The following is a 17561-nucleotide window of genomic DNA, read 5'->3' as shown; positions in this document are numbered from 1 at the left end:
CGTGCGCGCCGCCCCGCCGCGGCAGTGCGCAGCCGGCGGCCCCGCAGGCAGGTGGGAGCGCGGCGGGCGGCAGGGCCCTCGCCCCGCCCGGCCCCGGCCCGCCGCCATGGGCGCCTGCCCTGCTCGCCGCCGGCCGCCGCCGGCCCCCCGCCCCGCTGAGTGAGGCAGCCGGGCTGGACGGGCAGCGCTTCGCCGGTAGCCCCCCGCTGCGCTGCGCGGCGGCCCCGGCTTCGGCTCCTGCCGCCACCATGGGGGCCGCCGCGGCGTGCCGGAACGCCGCCGTGGTCGCCGGCTTCCTCACGGTGAGTGTTCGGGGGGTGTGTGAGAGTTGCTCCGTCCATGCGCCTTCCGCGGGGGCAGCGGCGCCGCCCGTGCGAGATCCGCGTGTCCGCGGCGGAGGGCGGGATGTGCTGCAGTGCGGGGCTGCCCGCCCGCCCCGCCTGCCCGGCTGCGGGGTGCTGCCTGCCGCGGTGGGGGCAGGTAGGCAGCGATGTGGTTTTGGGAAGGTGTGTGTATATCTGAGTGTTCTGCTGTCCCTCCTTTCCGCCGCGCCATAAGGTGTATGATGTTCCCCTCCGCCTTCCTCGAGGGGTGCTGCCTGCCCTAGACCTTGCGCTCCGCAGCTGGTTGTAGTATCCCCATCTCCATCCCAGTTGTACTGCAGGCAGGCCAAGGGCAGCATCCTCTCTGGAGGCTTCATCCAGGGCTCTGCTGCACCTCGAGCTTTGCGCGGATCCTGGCTTCGCCCCTCTGCTCCGCTTGGCACTGGGCTAAGAACCATCCATCTCCCATCCCCAGCCGCATTTCTTGCCACCCTTTGGATGTGCACCAGAATTCACTGCTGCTAGTTGCAGGCAGCAGCCCTGAGTTAACACAGAATTTCTTCCCAGTGGATTCACCTGCAGTTCTACCTACCCAGGTAGGGCCCCTATTAATCAGCACATCAGGACTACATCCTGTCTTTTGGGGGAGAGACAGTAATTCGGTGTGTCAGGCACACGCTGCAGCTGCTGCGGCTGGGTTGTGTAACCAAGGAGTGCACTTGTTCTTGAACTCAAGGTGGATCTTAGTAAACCGGTGCTGGCTCGACAGGAATCTGAATAAACAAAAAATAACCTAAAACTGGGAGAGCATTAGCCAGGAAGCAGCTTCATTGCTTTATAGGCAAAGGTTGACTTTGAATGGTGGTGAAGCAGATGGAGTCGGTGCATGGTGCTGGCTGGTGCTCCTGATCCTGAGCACTGATTTCCTCCTGGGAGAGGTGAAATCTGCTGTGTGAAAATGAGATGCTGTTGGGGAGCTTGAGATAACTGAGCTTTAGCTGGGTTTCTGGAGGTCAGTTGGGAGTGATGAGTATGGAGGGAATAGGAGGGAAAAGAATGATACAAAGGTATAGGGAAATTCAGCAGCAGTTTTGCAAAAGGAAACCAGGCTCTGAGCAAGCACACACAAATATTGCTTGTGTATGTGTGTACTCAGACCTCTTTGTGGGGTGATGGCATGAGCAAAAGAGCTGTAAGACAGAATTCCCATTTGCTCATGAGCTGGCAGGATGTACCCTTGGCCACCTGCCAGGGCTTCTTCATCAGACATCTTCACCTTCAAAACTTTGGGCAATTCCCTTTGGCCCCACAAGGAGTCAATGTTTTTCCAGCCCAATAGGAGTGTGTTCAAATCAGTAGTTGGTGGATCTCTTGCTGGTGCAGCAAACCTGTATCTGCCTGGCTACTTGTTTTTTCACATGATTGCATAAGGCTGTTTGCAGTTTCCTTTCCTTGGCATGGGCTTTGGGCACCCGCTGACTGCTGCATGGTAGTCTCCACCATCTGCCTTGATCCCCTTGCTGCAAAACGATGGGATGTTGCTTTGCTTCAACTTGGGGCTTTCAGGAGCTTGAGGGATTTCATTTGCTTGGAGCAGAACTGTGGCTGCTGGGGGTGGCTTGCAAGCTCAGGTTGGCACTGCCTATGGGAATAGCTGCTGCGTTTTCCTTCATTTGGTCCCGGTTCTTGCTGCGGGCTTGGCATGCTTGGCTGCCTGTATTTCACTCTTGAGATGTGGTAAAGGGAGTGCTGAGTAGGGTAAGTCCCGGAACGTTGGTTTCAGAAACCCCAAAACAGCTGAAATAGCTGGTCACACTGCAAGAAGCAGAAAGTTGCTTTGCTCTTGGACACTCCTCGCAGTCAACTTGTTTCAGAGTGAGTAACTTGATCCTTTTTACGGGGAGCAGGAGAGGAGGTGGGCTCCTCGTGTCTGCAAAGTTACTGTAAAACTTTGCAGTTTATTTGTCTTTCTGGGTTTTAAATTTTGTTTTTTCTTCTTTAATGTTGCAAATGACTTCCCGGTGCTGGTTGGCAGAGGGTGCAGCTGATCTTTGGGAAGGGTGGTGGGCTGTGGAGCCTGTCCTTGACCTGTGCCAAGGCATCGCCATGGAGCCAGCTGCCATTTCCACCAAATTCTGCTGGTTTTGCTGGGAAACGGTTTCCAGGGTATCAATTTAGTACTATTGGTCCCTGCTCTCTCACAGCTCTCTACTTCTCCTCTTCTCTGTTGGCATTAAGTGCCCTGCATTTAGCTGGCGTTTGTCTTTTTTTTTTTTTTTTCAATTTTGGGTTTATTTTTAATTGTTCTTTAGGTTTGTTGCCACCTCTCTGCAGGACTGGTGACAGGACAGTACCCTGCACAGCACTGTGCACAACAGTTTTGACTGTCTCGAGGTGTCACCCCATTCCGGGATGCAAATGCCTATTGATGTGCCAAGTTTCTTCTGGTGTTTTGAATCACTGGGTCGCCAAGTGGGTTTGGGTCCTGAATGAGCCAGTGTATTCCCAGCCACATTCCCCCATGCATGTGCTCAGAAGGCTCACAGCCCCCATAAATCTGTTTACTGTCCAAATTGCCCATCAGGTCTCCCTTGCAGCATGCAGTTAAGAGGGTAATGGAGCCATGGTACAAATGTGATCGTTGAGATGGAGTCATCAAGCTGGGTGGTAATAAAGTGGGTCATGCCCATGTCAGCTCTGGGGTGCTGCTGGTTCAAGGATTTGTTTGCAGCCAAGCTTGACTGAGCTGTTTCCCTGATGCAAGGAGTTGAAAATGAGAGCATTCCCCAGCCTTAGCTGCTTTCCTCATACCGTAAAACCTTCACTTGTTGGAATAGGTGCGGGTGGCTGGGAAGCATCTTTCCCCATGTGGTGCAGGGCATTGATGCTGAACTGGAGATGCTCGTTGGGATTGTGGCCTCACTGTCTCAATTGACCCTTTTGGCTTTAGGTTTCAGAGCTGCTCCTATGCTGAGGTGAGCATAGAGAACAGCACCGAAACTGCTTAACCCCAAATCTACTCCTCAGTGTTGTCTTTTACTGATTCCTTTTTATCTGTATTCTTACCCTCTATGCTTTCTCAGGTATTGCAGTAATGAACTGATATCCAGTGGCTAAGCAGAGCGTGGTTCCTTGCTCTTGCTTTTGTCACCAAAGCTGGGTGTATCAGCCAGAAAGGTCTAGTTTTGTGCACAGCAGTAGCCCTGAGGATGAGAGACCAAACCAGCAGACACTCTTTATGTTGAGTGTCCTGGCTCCTGCTCCTGGCTGTCTCTTTCAGAGATCTGAGTGGTCCCAGATCTGAAATGTGAGCAGTTGGGTTTTTTTTTTAGGGAGCAGAAGCATCAGTCTGAAAAAATAGCAGGTGCTTAACACTTCCTAGTCTTCCTCTGCTCAGACTTGCTGTTGTCCCTATTGGAAGTGTTTGTACAGCTGAAGATCTAGAGATGTCCAAAGGCACCAGCGCTGCTTTGATTGAGGTATGATTCAAAAAACACAAACCCCAAATACCTACTACTGTTATGGTAGTGCAAGTCCCACTGACTGGGTAACTACCCAGCTGAGTGATGGGAAGGTGGAGATGAGAAGGGAGATTAGGAGGGGACCTGTGGCATACATTTTATTTGGGTTGTGTGTGGATTTCCTGAGGTCTGGATTCATGCAGACAGAATTCAGAATCAGAGGCAACAAGACACAGCTCATCCTCTGCAAGGCAGGAGAGCTGCTGTGTGTATTCCTCTCCCAGGGCCCTGGCCCACTCGATGCATGGCACAGGGAAGAGAACAGGTAACACAAGACCCCCAGTGCAACCTCAAGAAGCCAGATCCTGCTGTGTCTAGTTTGATAATTCAGAGTTGTGCCGTGAAGATTGAGGACTGGTGGCGGGTTTCCTTAGAGCCAGCTAAGCACTTTGTTAAATCGTGTCTTAGGGGAGGGGAAAAATGAAATGCATCTTATAAGCCTTTGCTGCCTGCCAGAGCAACCCCGCTTGTTAATTTGACGTGCTGTAATTAGTCTGGCCGGTACAGGATCCTCATCAGCTCCTGCGGGCTTGCCTGCCTCTGCCTGCTGTGGAATCGCTGCTTCAGGAGAAAAATAAATAAAAATCAAAGTGTTTTGTACAAATATTGAGCTGTAAATTATTTAGTAGGTGAAACAGAAATGTGCTGTGTGTTTCCAGGAAGCAAGAGACTGCACCAAAAATGACGTGGTGTGGCTTGCGGCTCTGCTGTGATGTGCCTTCTGCAGAGTCATGTTGTTGGGAGGCTTTTTCTTTTAATCTTCTTTTTCCCCCCCTTTCTGATATATTCTTGCTGGCTCATAGCCCAGAGTAGGTAGCAGAAGCAAGAGATGAGGGGTTGTGTAACATAGCCGAGCGATTTATGTGCCTGGCTGTGTGGTTGAAAAGCGTTAGGGTCTTTCATCTTTTTACTTTCAGCATAGGAAAGCACCTTTGGAAGTTCAAGGTGATGTTGGCTTGCTCCTCTCACCTCAGTTAGGAGGTTCCTCCTCCTAACTGAACCTTGCAGCTGTTTGAAAATAATTTTTCAGTTGCTTTGCCAGTTGTATGAGATTGTGTCAGCCTTTCTTTTGATACGCCTTTTGTTCCCAGTGCCTTATCTGGCATAACTGACATGAAATCCATGGGCAGAGGTCCTCTGGAGGAAATGGAGGTCCTGCTTGGTAGATAGAGCTTCTCTTGGAGATGGAGCTTCATTTGGAGATGAGTAGCCTCAATGTAAAGGAATTAAGGAAATGAAGCCCTGGTATTGGAAATAGGTAGAGATAAACAGATTTGTAGCTGTCATCTATCCAAGACCAGCTGCGTGCAGACTTTTTACCCGTGTCTGATGCAATGAGGAACTGAGTTGCAGCAGAGCTCCTTCAAGACCTTAAAAACAGTGACAGGTTTTCTTTGCTGTTGCTGATACATTTGGTTTAAAGTGGGTTCAGATGTGGTTGGATGCTCAGAGCAGAACATCCCTTGTAGTCTCACCAAACCCTATGCTTGCAAGAGATCATAAAAAATGGTGGGAGAGTAGAGGGGCTGAGAAATAGTCCATAACAGCTGCTAGCCTGGATTTCATCCCGTTTGGCGTAATTTTGAAAGATAACTATTTGAACAAGTACTGATTACCAAATACAGAGAAGGAGAGTTTTACAGGTCAGAGCTGCCACCTGCATGTGTTGGGCTTTTTTTGGTGATTTTTTTTTTAATTGGGTCTTTTCAGGAAGCTCCTGGCTCATGTTGTAGCATCTCAGCCTTGAAATGCAAAGCTGGTCTGAATTCCTCTGAGGTGGCCAGGTAGCAAGTACCGCTGAAACACAATTAGCAGTATATACTACCCTGGCAGGGTTGCAGTGTAAACGATGCTTAGTCTCACTGCAACGTGTGGTGTCAAGTTTAAGGAGTTATTATTGTAGCCAGTGGAGTGTTGGGAAGTGTGTTGCTCTCTGCACTGGTTCTCTTCCACCCTGACCTCCCATTCCTGGGTGTAGAAACATCTCTGGTCTCACAGCTCTGGGCCATCCCTTGTGATCTTGCAACGGATCTCTGGCAGAGAGGGCCCTGGTTGCATGCCACTGTTGACAAATACCACCTGTCTGTTTTCCAGCTGCTCGTGCTCCTTGGCACCGCTGATGGCCAGTCGAAGCTGACCTCTGAGCAGAATGCCATCAGCCTCCCTCCTAGCAAGTACCGCCACTTCGACCGTGCCACCAACAAAGAACTGATCTGCGACAAATGTCCTGCAGGAACCTATGTGTCTAAACATTGTACGAAGAGTACCTTAAGAGAGTGCAGCCCTTGTCCGGATGGGACCTTTACTAAACATGAGAATGGCATAGAGCGGTGCCACCCTTGTAGAAAACCCTGTGAACTGCCAATGATTGAGAAAACTCATTGTACTGCCTTGAATGACCGCGAGTGTGCTTGCCTGTCTGGTACGTTTCAGACGAACGATACCTGCGTCCCTTACACGGTGTGCCCGGTCGGCTGGGGCGTCCGCAAAAAAGGAACTGAGACAGAAGATGTTAGGTGCAAGCCGTGCCCTCGTGGTACCTTTTCTGATGTGCCTTCTAGTGTGATGAAGTGCAAAACATACACTGACTGCTTTGCGAAAAACATGGTGGTCATCAAGCCAGGGACGAAGGAGAGCGACAATGTATGTGGTTCTCCAGCGTCTCTTCCGAATACATCTCTGACTTCATTGAGCGCTGAAGTGGGTGAAGAGCCCTATGAAGTTCCACCAACTACTCATTTTCCCAAAGGTAATGTCTACCACTGAAATACAGACAGTTTTCATTGTGGGATCATATTCCTGCCTCAGTCAGGGTTGCCTTTAGGCTGTTAAAAGGCAGCCTAGTCTAAAGTGTGGCTGGCACTTCTGCTTCTTGTCCAGAAGGCAGCTCCAGAGTACGTCAGGTTGCCCTCACTTGTGTTAAACCAAGTTTAGTGATGCTTTCACTAAGACTGTAGCAATGATTGTACTCCTGGCTGTCCTACTGTTTGGACTGGAGGGACATCATGCTCCCTGGCCACTTCTACCACCTGTGTATTGTGCTGGTACAAATCTTTGTGCATTTGGGGCCAATCTGAGAAGAGTACAGGAGGAAAACGTCATCAGGAGAGGAGCCTAACTCCACCAGACATCTTTCCGGATGAATACACTGCTTTCCTGCTGCCTTTTTCCCCTTACTATGCCAGCATATTGGTTTGAAAGGGAACTGCTACCCAAAAAGTGCTCCAGGACCTAGACTGTGCCATAAATTTTATCTTTAACCTCTAAGTTTTCTATTATTTATGCCTGGTGGTAAAAAACCAGGTTGAATTCTCCATTCTTTTATGTAATTGGAAATGATACATGATCAGAGTCTTTACTGGAGATGTTTTATCCATGGCTGGTTCCAGTAATACTGTGGGACCCTGTTTGAGGTTGTACTTAGCACTTCCTGGGAAGCATTCTCTTTGCAATAAACATCTCAAATGGGGCATTTTGTCAAAAAGGTACTTCTGGTGGCCTGTACACTTGAGCTGGTGAATGCAATAGAAGGGAAGTGTTGACAGCGGTAAAGTCCCAGTACCTCTCCATTGCTAGGTCTCAAATATTGCTATGACATTGGCTTATCATTGAGAGAAGACAGGAGGGTGTTCTCTGAACTTTGAAATCAACAGTAGGCAACTAGGTAAAAGGGAGAACGTTTTCTCTGGTTGTGTCCTGATCAGATACAAATCACAGAATGGTAGGATTTGGAAGTGACCTCTGGAGATCATCTATTCTAACATCAATTTTAAACCAGATTCACCTAGAGCAGTGATTGCATTCAGGTGGATTTTGAAAATATCCTGAGAAGGAGACTCCCCAACTTCTCTGGGCAGCCTGTTCCAGTGCTCTGCAATCCTCAAAGGAAAAAAGCTTTTCCTCATGTTCAGATGGAACCTCCTGTTTTCCAGTTTGTTCTTGTTGCTCCTTCTTCTGTCGCTGGATACCACTGAAAAGAATCTAGCCCCATCCTCTTGACATCTTCCCTTTAGATATTTGTAAGCATTGATAAGATCTCCTCTCAGTCTTCTCCAGGCTAAAAATATGATTATACCCACTCTCTGGCTCAACTGGGATGAGACATGATCTTAAAAGTTTTTAAACCAAGCTCTAGTTTTTGCTGCAAAAGCCCTTCCTCTTCTCACCAGGCTTTGGTCATGCATCTGGCTGAGGTGTTGGTTGATAAGAAAAACTCAAAAAGACAGAAAGTGGCTCTTAGGAAGAAGTTTGATTGCTTCTGTTTCTCCAGAAACCTGGTTTTCAGTTGATGCATCCACAGCTGCTTGCAATGTGTCCTTAAAAAACCATTGGAGAGAGAAAAAGCCTCTAAATTGTCACACATTTCTACCTCAAATACCACATTCCACAATTGGAGTGAAACTAACCATAAACCTAAGAAAGAAAAAAAACAACACCGTCAAAGCTGTAGGTTTTCTGAGAGGTACTGAATGTGGGACAAACAGAGATTGACCACATGCCTTCAATAACAATATTTTTTTTTTCAAATTTTCAAATGAGCTGCCACTAGCCTTTTAGCCAACCAAGGTCAATTTTACCTCGAACTTACCTCTGTAACTGTACCCATCTGTTCCCAGGGCCAAACCTCAACTTCACCTCTTCCCTTTCTTGCTGTGTGGCATTGGATTTCTGTCTTCAGGCCAAGCAAATGCTCAGGCAGGTCTTGCACCCTGATGTGATGCCATATCACGTCTCCAGTGCTGTGACACTGAACTCTCCTTTCCTTTCGCAGGTCTGAACTCTTCAGTTCCCGATATTGCCCCCTTTCCAACGCCGCATGCATCCAGCAGCATGGCGGAGCCAGAAGGCTACTACAACGAAACTTTGGCCAATGAGACGAATGGTGCCAGTGGTGGCTTTGCAGGCTCTGGGGCCGCCAGCCAGGCACAGAGCTACCGGCATAAGCAAACCAGCCAAGTGCTGGAGAAGCAGCCATCTCTGGAGATGGTGGGCGGTGAGAAGCCCAGCGTCCCATACAGGCCCCCCCGGCGAGGGTCACAGAATGTCCACCAGCACTTCGACATCAACGAACACTTGCCGTGGATGATTGTCCTCTTCCTGCTGCTTGTCCTGGTAGTCATTGTTGTCTGCAGTGTCAGGAAGAGCTCACGGACTCTGAAGAAGGGACCCAGGCAAGATCCTAGTGCCATTGTGGAAAAAGCTATTATGAAAAAGTCCACCACCCCGACACAGAACAGGGAGAAATGGATCTATTACTGCAACGGACATGGTGAGCATTAGCCACTGGGGCTGTGGTGGGTAGTGTTCTCTCCACCATTCTGCGTGGTGCTTTGTGGGGCTGCCCCCACATTCAGTGTCCAGTTGCTTTTCTGACTTGCTGGGTCCTGTAGAAAGAACAAAGCCCATATACTGTTTCCTCAGATATTTCTTCATCCTTAGCTTCCCCTGCTTCCTGTTTGTGTCACCTGCTTGCCCCAGCTTCTCTCCTTCATCTTCCCACCTATTGTTAGTAGAAGGATCTTGAATGAAGGCTCTTTTTGGTTTGTGGGGTTTTTGTTGGTTGTTTTGGTTTTGGGGTGTTTTTTTGAAGTATTTTTTTCCCCCTCACCATTTTTCTTCTGTTTCACAGTCTCTATTTTCTGTGTGACTCAGGCATGCATCTGGTTGTCTTTTGTTGTGTCTTTCCCTCCCCCATCTGTTTCTGGACAGCTGAGTCATACCTCCCCTGTTGGCACTGCCTCAGTTGCAGGTTCTTACCCATAAATACCGACTGGTGGCTTTTGTCCTCATTACTTTATCTATATTGGAAACAGGAATGTTTTCCTTAAAGGCTGTGTCATGGAGGCATATGGCTTCATGAGTGTCAAAAGGTCTTCCTGGAGGCTCTACTTTGTAGTGTGGTTCTTTTGATGGATGACTTGCTGTCAACTTTTTTTGATGGCACCTTAAAGATGACCCATTGTGGTAATTAAAATTTGTAAAAATCAATAATAAATTAATAGTGACATGAACATGAACACCAAGCAGCTGTGATCTCCCTAGCAGGAGCATGGTTCTTCCTCTGCAAAGCTGTGGTGGCAATTTGGACCCTCCTTATCCTGTGCACTGCACTGCAGATGGCACTGATGAGCCCTTACGTGGGGTTGAGGTTGCTCAACCTTAAACATCCGTTTGCAGTTAACCTTTAGAAAAGCACATTTAATAAGGGAGGGGGCAAACAAAGAAAGGATTGAAAAAAAGATTGGAAGGTTTAAGAGATCAGTTCTTGATGAAAGTCATCCTTCAGTGCTTAAGTACAAAGCAAAGAAGGCTTTGAGTAGGGCGTCTTCTGTCATGCACTCTCTTCGTCCTGCTGCTGAATAGGCCTACGCTTTGTTTGCTTTCATTAATGCATTTATAGAACCAGTAAGGTCTTGTTGGAAATAGTTTTGTGCCTTCTCCTGTTTGTGCTACTTATCAGTTTCCTTTTAACTGTTTTGAAGTCCTGGGATGCAGTTTCTTGAGCTTCGTTTGTGGTAATTTTTCCCAATAACCCCTGCACTCCATCATCCCTAAAATCTGTTGTATCCCAAGTGTGATTCTTGAGCCTCTGGTCTGTGGTCTGCATCAGGGTTGCAGTACCTTATTAGACATCTTTATTTGTGGACACTACCAGAAATACTAGATGGCTTTGGCATGGGTTGTTGGCCAAAAGCGGTAGTTTGTTTCTAAGTTACAAAGATTTTTCACCCTAAATCTTAATTACCAATTGGCTTATTTTTTGATTCTTTCCTGGCTTTTGGAGCATCTCAGAGCAAGGTCTAAGTTTTTACAGGTCAGGGAATGTTTGAGTACAGGGACCAGACAACCTTGTTTTTGGTAAGTATAGCTCTGGTTTCTAGCCTGGTGTTTCAGACCCTGTTCTGGCAGACTGCAGCTGGCAGCCCTTCTCCTGGAGGCCATGAGCTGCCTTTGGGGGCAGTGTTATGTGTTAGAGCACCAAGCATGATCTGGGTTACAGAAACTGTACTGTAATAGAATGTGATACCGGGTGAGCAGTGAGGCTATGTTAGCCCATTTAGGTATAACCCCACCTCCCAGATCTTGTCATCCTTTGGGGGGCAGCATTATTCATGGGTAATCCTGTGCTTCCTGAAATGAGTCATTCTGATATTCCTGGTGATCCTTTAACAGCTGAATTCAGTTTGTGCATCAAATTCACAAAATACTTGCTGCATTTTCCCCTTATGTTGGGAACTAAGCTAGTTGTAACAGCAAAACCACACTTAGGTGGTAAACTGGTCCAGTATCTGACCAAGTTTCTTGGGTCTGGAGGCAAACTGCCCAGTTACTTTGGGTTCCTGGCTGGGCAGTTCTGCGCATCCGTCCCAGGCATTCTTGCAGTAGTCACGCTGGCTCTGTGTTGGTGTGGGTGCTTCATGACTTCCTCCTGCCACTGTGTGTCCTTAGTTGAACTTTGTGCAATGAAGACAGACAAACAAGCACAAACCAATTAATGCTTTGTCTTGCTTTTAGTGCAGCTCTGATGTTGCCTAAATCACGTTGCGTTAGCTGAAAGGGCCTTGCTCATTAGTTCTTACTTGGTGGTTCTCTGTCCTGTCTGATATGGAAACTACTCTCCTCCCCAGTGGTGTATAAATCCCACTTTGGTTTTCCTATTGAAGTGTCTGGTTCTTATGACTCTTTACTTGAAATGAGAGAAGATGTAGTGTCATAGAGGAGTTGACCTTTTATTTAATAACTAGCTGTACAGCTAAGATGCACTGCAGAGATGCAGCATCATGGCTTAGCTTTCTGCTGTTCCAGCAGTGTTTATACCCAAATCATGCTTCATTCTGAAACAGCATTTCAGACAAAGGTGAATAATTCTGTGAATATAGACAGGAACAAACTTCAGGCTGTTGTAGAGTGGAAATCTTTCCTCCCCTGTTCTTCTGGTGCAGATCTCTCCATGGTAGGCAACCGGAGCAAAACATCCATAGATACGAAGACTACAGCTGCTTCCCAGGTCATCAGGTGCTACCCTGGTTTCTGGCTGGACTAGAACTGTGGAGGGCAAGTGGGGGCTGAAGCCCCAGGATCAGGTGCTGGCAGTGCACACATGTTATTATGACCTTCCCACCTATATGTTGGCTGGGTAAGCCAGCAAGGGGTTGGGGCATGTTTATTGCTGGGGCGAAGCCTGTGTACGTAGCTGTTGCACGCAGTCTGCCCCTGCTTCTTGCAAGTTTACCTTCTCTCCCTCCTAATCCTTTCAGTAAACAGCTTTAACCTTTGAAAGGGAAGACTGAGTCTGACGTAGGTACTGTAGCCTCTGCTCAGAAGAGCTTTGCTTGGGTGGCTGCCCGAGCACCTCTCAAGCATCCAGTGGTGCCTGACCGGCATGCAAGGCTTTGCCAGATTGGATGATTTTATTTCTGATTGATTCAAGCCCATTAGTTCTGGGTGAAGCATAGTCAGGATGGCACTAGCAGTGCTTTGTGCTTGAGCAAAGATGTGTCACTGTGGTTGGGCTCCTTCTCAAAAGAGAATTTTAGCCTGGAAGCAGGGGCTCAACCTCTTGCCCATTCTTAAGGGTGCTTGATACACTGAACTGCTTTGATAGTTGAGATAGGTGTACAATCCTGAGTACCTCAGTCCTGAGGTTGTCGTGGGGCATTTCACTTGTTCTCATCTCCCCATGAGCTGGTATCTATGCCCTGTGCTCTCACTGGTTGTAATACATGCCTTCAATAACAGCCCAAAGCTAAAAATAGCAGCCACTTGAGAGGCTGGTGTTAAAACTAGACCTGTGTCCTTAACATGGACATGTTCCAGCCAAGATGGCAAGAGCCAGTGATTCTCACTGGATTACATGGTTCAGAAGTCTAGGAACAGCTTGCAATGACTAACAAGCTGTGTTAGCAGCCAGCCTACCTTTGCATGTGTTCTTGTGCTTATCCCCACAACAGGGACTCTCCCGAGAGCCATGGGATCAAGAAGGTAGAGCAACACTAACAGTGCAGCTGTGGTTGGAGAAACTGTACCTGTGGCTGCTTTAGCTGTCTCTTAACATTGTAGCCCAGCAGAGGGGAATCCAAAATGGAAAAAGTTTGCCAAAAATTCCCAAAGAGATTGTCAGCATGGTGCCTGAATGACGTGGGTACTGGGCTGATAGAGCTCTGTGGTTTTAACCTTGAATGACTACTTTCTTTCAGAAGATAAAAGCTACCCAACACAGTGGAAACACTTCAAACAATTCCTTTACATTAGCAAATACTAATTCCTTTTCTTCAGCTTTTTCCAAAGGCAAGGAAGTTCTGCTTGCAGAAATCTTTCAATAAAACTTGAGAATTGAAGCCTGTCTCCTGAATGCCTGATGTCTGGCATCAGTCTATGCCAAACATGAAGATGGGTTTGAATTAGTCTTGCAGAAATTGCTGATAGTGTTGCTTTTGACTTTCATCCACCATTTAAAAGATTAAGGTTCTGGGTAAAACCTGTTTATAAGAGGCACTACCTGAAATGATGTGCCAAGAGGCAAAAAGAGTTTTGTGATTTTCTGATTTTTTTTCTTTTTTTTTTTTAGTTGAAAGACTGAAGAGCAGATCTTGCCAGCACTGGCCTGGTGTGAGATGCCACTTCCCTTTTATTTTTCTGAAAGTCTTATAATTGCACATTATTGCAGTGGGTGGTGAGATTGAAGCCAGGAAACTGCTGGTTAAGCAATCAGAGGAATAAACTGTTCTGCAAATGCTGTTTGCAGCCAAGATGGAGCTGAGGTAGAAGAGTGTATACTGAAAATTACTCAGGATCAGAGTGGGGAGCTGAGGGATGATGCTGGAAAGATGAGTGTCAGGATTTGAGGGTCTTGGATGCTTACTTGTCAGGTTGCCCAGTTGTCAGCACATTGGGAAGCAGGATCTTTTTGGTTCGTGATTTGTAGGGAGTCGTCCTTGGCTTGTAGCTGGTTGCTGTAGGACTAGAGTTAGGCTTGAGTTTGGTCTGCTACCAAGGAAGACATTGAGAGTATGGAAGGACATCCTTGTATCTTAGAGAGCCTGACACTGACTGCAGTTCTGAAGCATCCCTGCGTGAACGTAACCAGCCAGTCTATTGGCAGTATGCGTTGGGACATCTAGGTCATTGCAGGCTTGTCCTCATGTGGAATGAGTTACTTGTTCATGGTTAGTGTTAGAAGATGCTTATGAGAGTAAAATTAGTTGATTCTTTTTCTTTTAGAGAGATGGCACATTGAATAAAATCCCATACATAACTGTAATCTTTTCTATAGATCCATCACCTAATGAAGGGAAGCAAGTGTATGGAAACAACCCAGCAGGGGATATTCTTCCTCAAGCCTGGTGTCACTTCCTGTTCAACTGTTAGCCTAAATAAGGAAACCCAGCTGCAGGGATGGCACTTGCAGGTCTATGAGGAGTTAGTGCTTTTATGGGTAAATGAGCTGAAAGCCACTTAGTGTAATGGTTTTGTTTTATAGAGAGAGTTTTCCCTTTGGTCAGCTCCTGAAGGAGTCACAACTTGGTGGCAGGAGCATCATGCTGGGAGGCAGGGTAAGGATGGAGGAGCTGCTGTGGAAATGCATGCCTGGGGACTGTCTCTTCTGCATGTCTACAGACCATGGGATGAAAAGCTTCAACTGTGATGGGCTTGAGGTTTTGTGCCCTGATTTGAGATGGGACAGAGTTGGCCAGCAGCGTCTCATGAGGGCAGATGTGCCCACTGCTGTTAATGCAATTCGGTAATTGTGGTTACACCTGGAGAGAAGTGGCCCTGGGCCTGTGTGCAAATCCTAATGTGATTTTTGCAGGCAGAGTGTGAGATGAGAAATTAATGTCTGTCTACCTGCCAAAATGGAGAGGTGAAAGATGTTGGGTTTGCTTTTTTGTTTTTTTTTTTTTTTTTTTTTTTCAAAGCAATATGTCTTTAGGCATCTGCAGCATAATGATCTGCAGATAACTGCTGGTCCTCTAATGCTACCTTATCCACCTCTGCCAAGTGAGACCCAGGCAGAAAGGGAGCTTGTTAAATTGGAAAGGGTAGGTATGTGCTGGGCACCATGCTGAATATGGATGTTGTAGTACTGCTGAGGCTTGAAACAGCAATGTTCCCTGACTGGAGCCTGTTCAGCTGTGCAGGAACTCTGTGTTTGCTCCAACATGGACATGATGCTTCGCTTCAGAGTGGGATTAAGCAGCTCTTCATCTGCAGTGCAAACCTCTGCCATGGGAGCTTTGGGATGACATCTGATGAGTTTGAAACACTGTCTTCCTCAAACTACTTAGAACTTCACTCAGGTTTACCCCAAACTCCTCCTTGACCTTTTGGAAAACTGTGGTAGCTAAAGAGTGTATGCAGGAGCTGACCATGGCTTCTTGATAAAAGGAAGCCTTGGAAAACACAAATGAGGAACACTGCTTAGAGAGGAAACCTAATCATGTGCACATTTATCCTATCTTTTGCCTTCTATTCAGCACTGGTGAGGCCACATCTCATGTACTGTGTCCAATGGTGGGCTCCTCAGTACAAGAGAACTATGGACATACTGGAGAGAGTCCAGTGGAGGGCCACTAAGACAATGGAGGGATTGGAGCATGTCTCCTGTTAAGGAAAGTCTGAAATCTGAAAGAGACTGTTCAGACTGGAGAAGAGAGGGCTCAGGGGAACTTACCAACGTTGTATAAACACCTGAAGGGAGGATGCAAGGAGGACAAAGCCAGGCTTTTTTTTGCCCAGTGACAGCACCAGAGACAGTGGGCACACTGAAACACAGGAGGTGCCATCTTTCTAACTTTGAGGGTGACCAAGCACTGGCGGAGGTTACCCGGGGGGTGTGTGGATTCTCCATCCTTGGAGGTGGATATTCAAATCCACCTGGACATGGTCCTGGGCAGCTGGCTCTAGGTGGCCTGGTTTGAGGAGGGAGGATGGACCAGATGACCTGCAGAGGTCTCTTCCAACCTCAACTGCCCTGGCATTCTGAGATCTTGCTCCTCAGCCTTACTGCATTAGGACTGAAATGTGGCTCTTGATCACTTGAAATGTGTGTTGCTACATGAGCTGTCTATCCATAACATGTGCAGGGCTGTGCAGAGCTACCCTTGGAAGCTGGTATGTTTGCTTCCAAATCTGTTTAAAAAAAAAAAAAAAAAAGCTGGGGGGGGGGGCGGGGGGAACCAAAACTAAATTATCCCATGTTCAAAATTCCTGGGTGGGCCCTTCGATTAATTTAATAAGGGATTTGTTCCTGCCTGTTAAGGTGAAGGGCTGAGTGTTGGAGGCAGGGCAGCTCTGTGGGGAGAGGAGGGCTGTCCTTGTAGAAGAACACACCAAGCCCAGGGTGTTTTATTTTTTGCCAAAAACCCAGCATGGGTTTCTGTGCTGACAGGGCTGAGATTTCTCACATTGGGAAGGCTCTCACACAACTCCTCAAATAACAAGGCAGGCTTATTTTCCTCACTTGCCAAGGCTGTCTGAGGGGGGGAAAAAAAAAAACCAAAACACAAGAGGCAAATTTAATCCTCAGGTTGGCATCTGTGGGTGTCTGGATATTTATATGACTCTGGTCATGGCAGTGTGCTTTGCTCAGGGTTACCAGCTGTCCAAGAGGGTTATAATGAAGATTAACTCTGCAAAAGCTGTTTAAAATTTAATAATTACATAAAATACTTACGCTGGCTGTTCCCTTTAAACCAAAGGAAGAGCAAGTTCACTCTGCAGGTCCCCAATGCCAGCACCGGGAGACACGCAAGGGAATGCATCCTGTGGTGGTGGGCATGGAGTTCACCTGGGTCCCAGAAAGGTTGGACCAAAGGTGCTGTTATAGATGTGACTTCCTTGTAGCATGTGGTGGGAAGAGAGGTCATGTCCTGTACTCACCCTCAAATTCCTGGGTCTGAAACATGTTTGTAACCATATGTGGCTGATCACAGACCTTCCTCAACTCCCTGTTTTGGTTGAGTAAATTTCCACAGAGCTTGTGGGAAGTGTTTGTCAGGAGTCCCTTTCCTGCTCTGTTGCTTAAAAAAAAAAATCCAAACCAACCCAAACATCACCATTTAGTGGTTTGTTGTCCAAACAGCGCTTGCTGGGGATGTGAATCACTGGCTCCTAGGAGGGTCTGATACCAGCACTGTCCTCCATGGGGAAGCTAGCAAATCACTAACAGGCCTTCATAATTGTCTTCCCTCCTGTCCAGACAAAGGCATGGTAGAGGGGCAGAATTGCTTTCCTTGACCTGCTTGGTCATGCTGCTTTTCATGCAGCCCAGGATATGGTGGGCTTCCTGGGCTGTGAGCACACATTGTGAACTCGTGTCCAATTTTGCATCCACCACTTCTGCTGAGTCCTTCTCTGCAGGGCTACTCTCAATCCCTTCACCTCCCAGCATGTGCTGATACTGGTGATTTCCCTGACCCAAGTGCAAGACCATGCACATCTTCCAAACTTCCTCGTTTAGGACTTGAATTATTTGGGTGGGAGGAATTGAGTTGCTGATAATCTTCCCTTTTTGATGGAGGTTAGTGAAATTTTTACAGCTTGGAAAGGTATGTGTTGGAGATTTGGAGTTTCTTAGTTTGGCAGAGCCACAGTGTCTTGTCAACTGGAGCTCGGATGTGCCATGTCCTGGCTGGCTTCTTGTACATGCAGACTCAGAAGTAAAAATAGGCAGCTGTAGCTGTTTCACATGAGTCAGGAGGATATTTGAAGGAGGTAG

The 17561-nt window shown here is 47.5% G+C and overlaps 1 protein-coding gene across 1 annotated transcript in view; it reads left to right on the top strand.

The window, feature by feature from the left end:
* Positions 1-248: 248 nt before the first annotated feature.
* TNFRSF21 (TNF receptor superfamily member 21) overlaps positions 249-17561 on the top strand; it is a 33353-nt gene continuing 16040 nt past the window's right edge. Inside the window, exons 1-3 of the mRNA XM_054383591.1 lie at positions 249-302; positions 5939-6593; positions 8616-9113. Of these exons, the coding sequence (XP_054239566.1) occupies positions 249-302; positions 5939-6593; positions 8616-9113 (1207 nt within the window). The remainder of the gene's footprint in view (positions 303-5938; positions 6594-8615; positions 9114-17561) is intronic.

Source organism: Indicator indicator, chromosome 9 (assembly GCF_027791375.1).
Source record: "Indicator indicator isolate 239-I01 chromosome 9, UM_Iind_1.1, whole genome shotgun sequence".
NCBI classification, from domain to species: domain Eukaryota; kingdom Metazoa; phylum Chordata; class Aves; order Piciformes; family Indicatoridae; genus Indicator; species Indicator indicator.
Note: the sequence above shows the minus strand (reverse complement) of the source record. Positions and strands in the feature narration are given on the sequence as shown.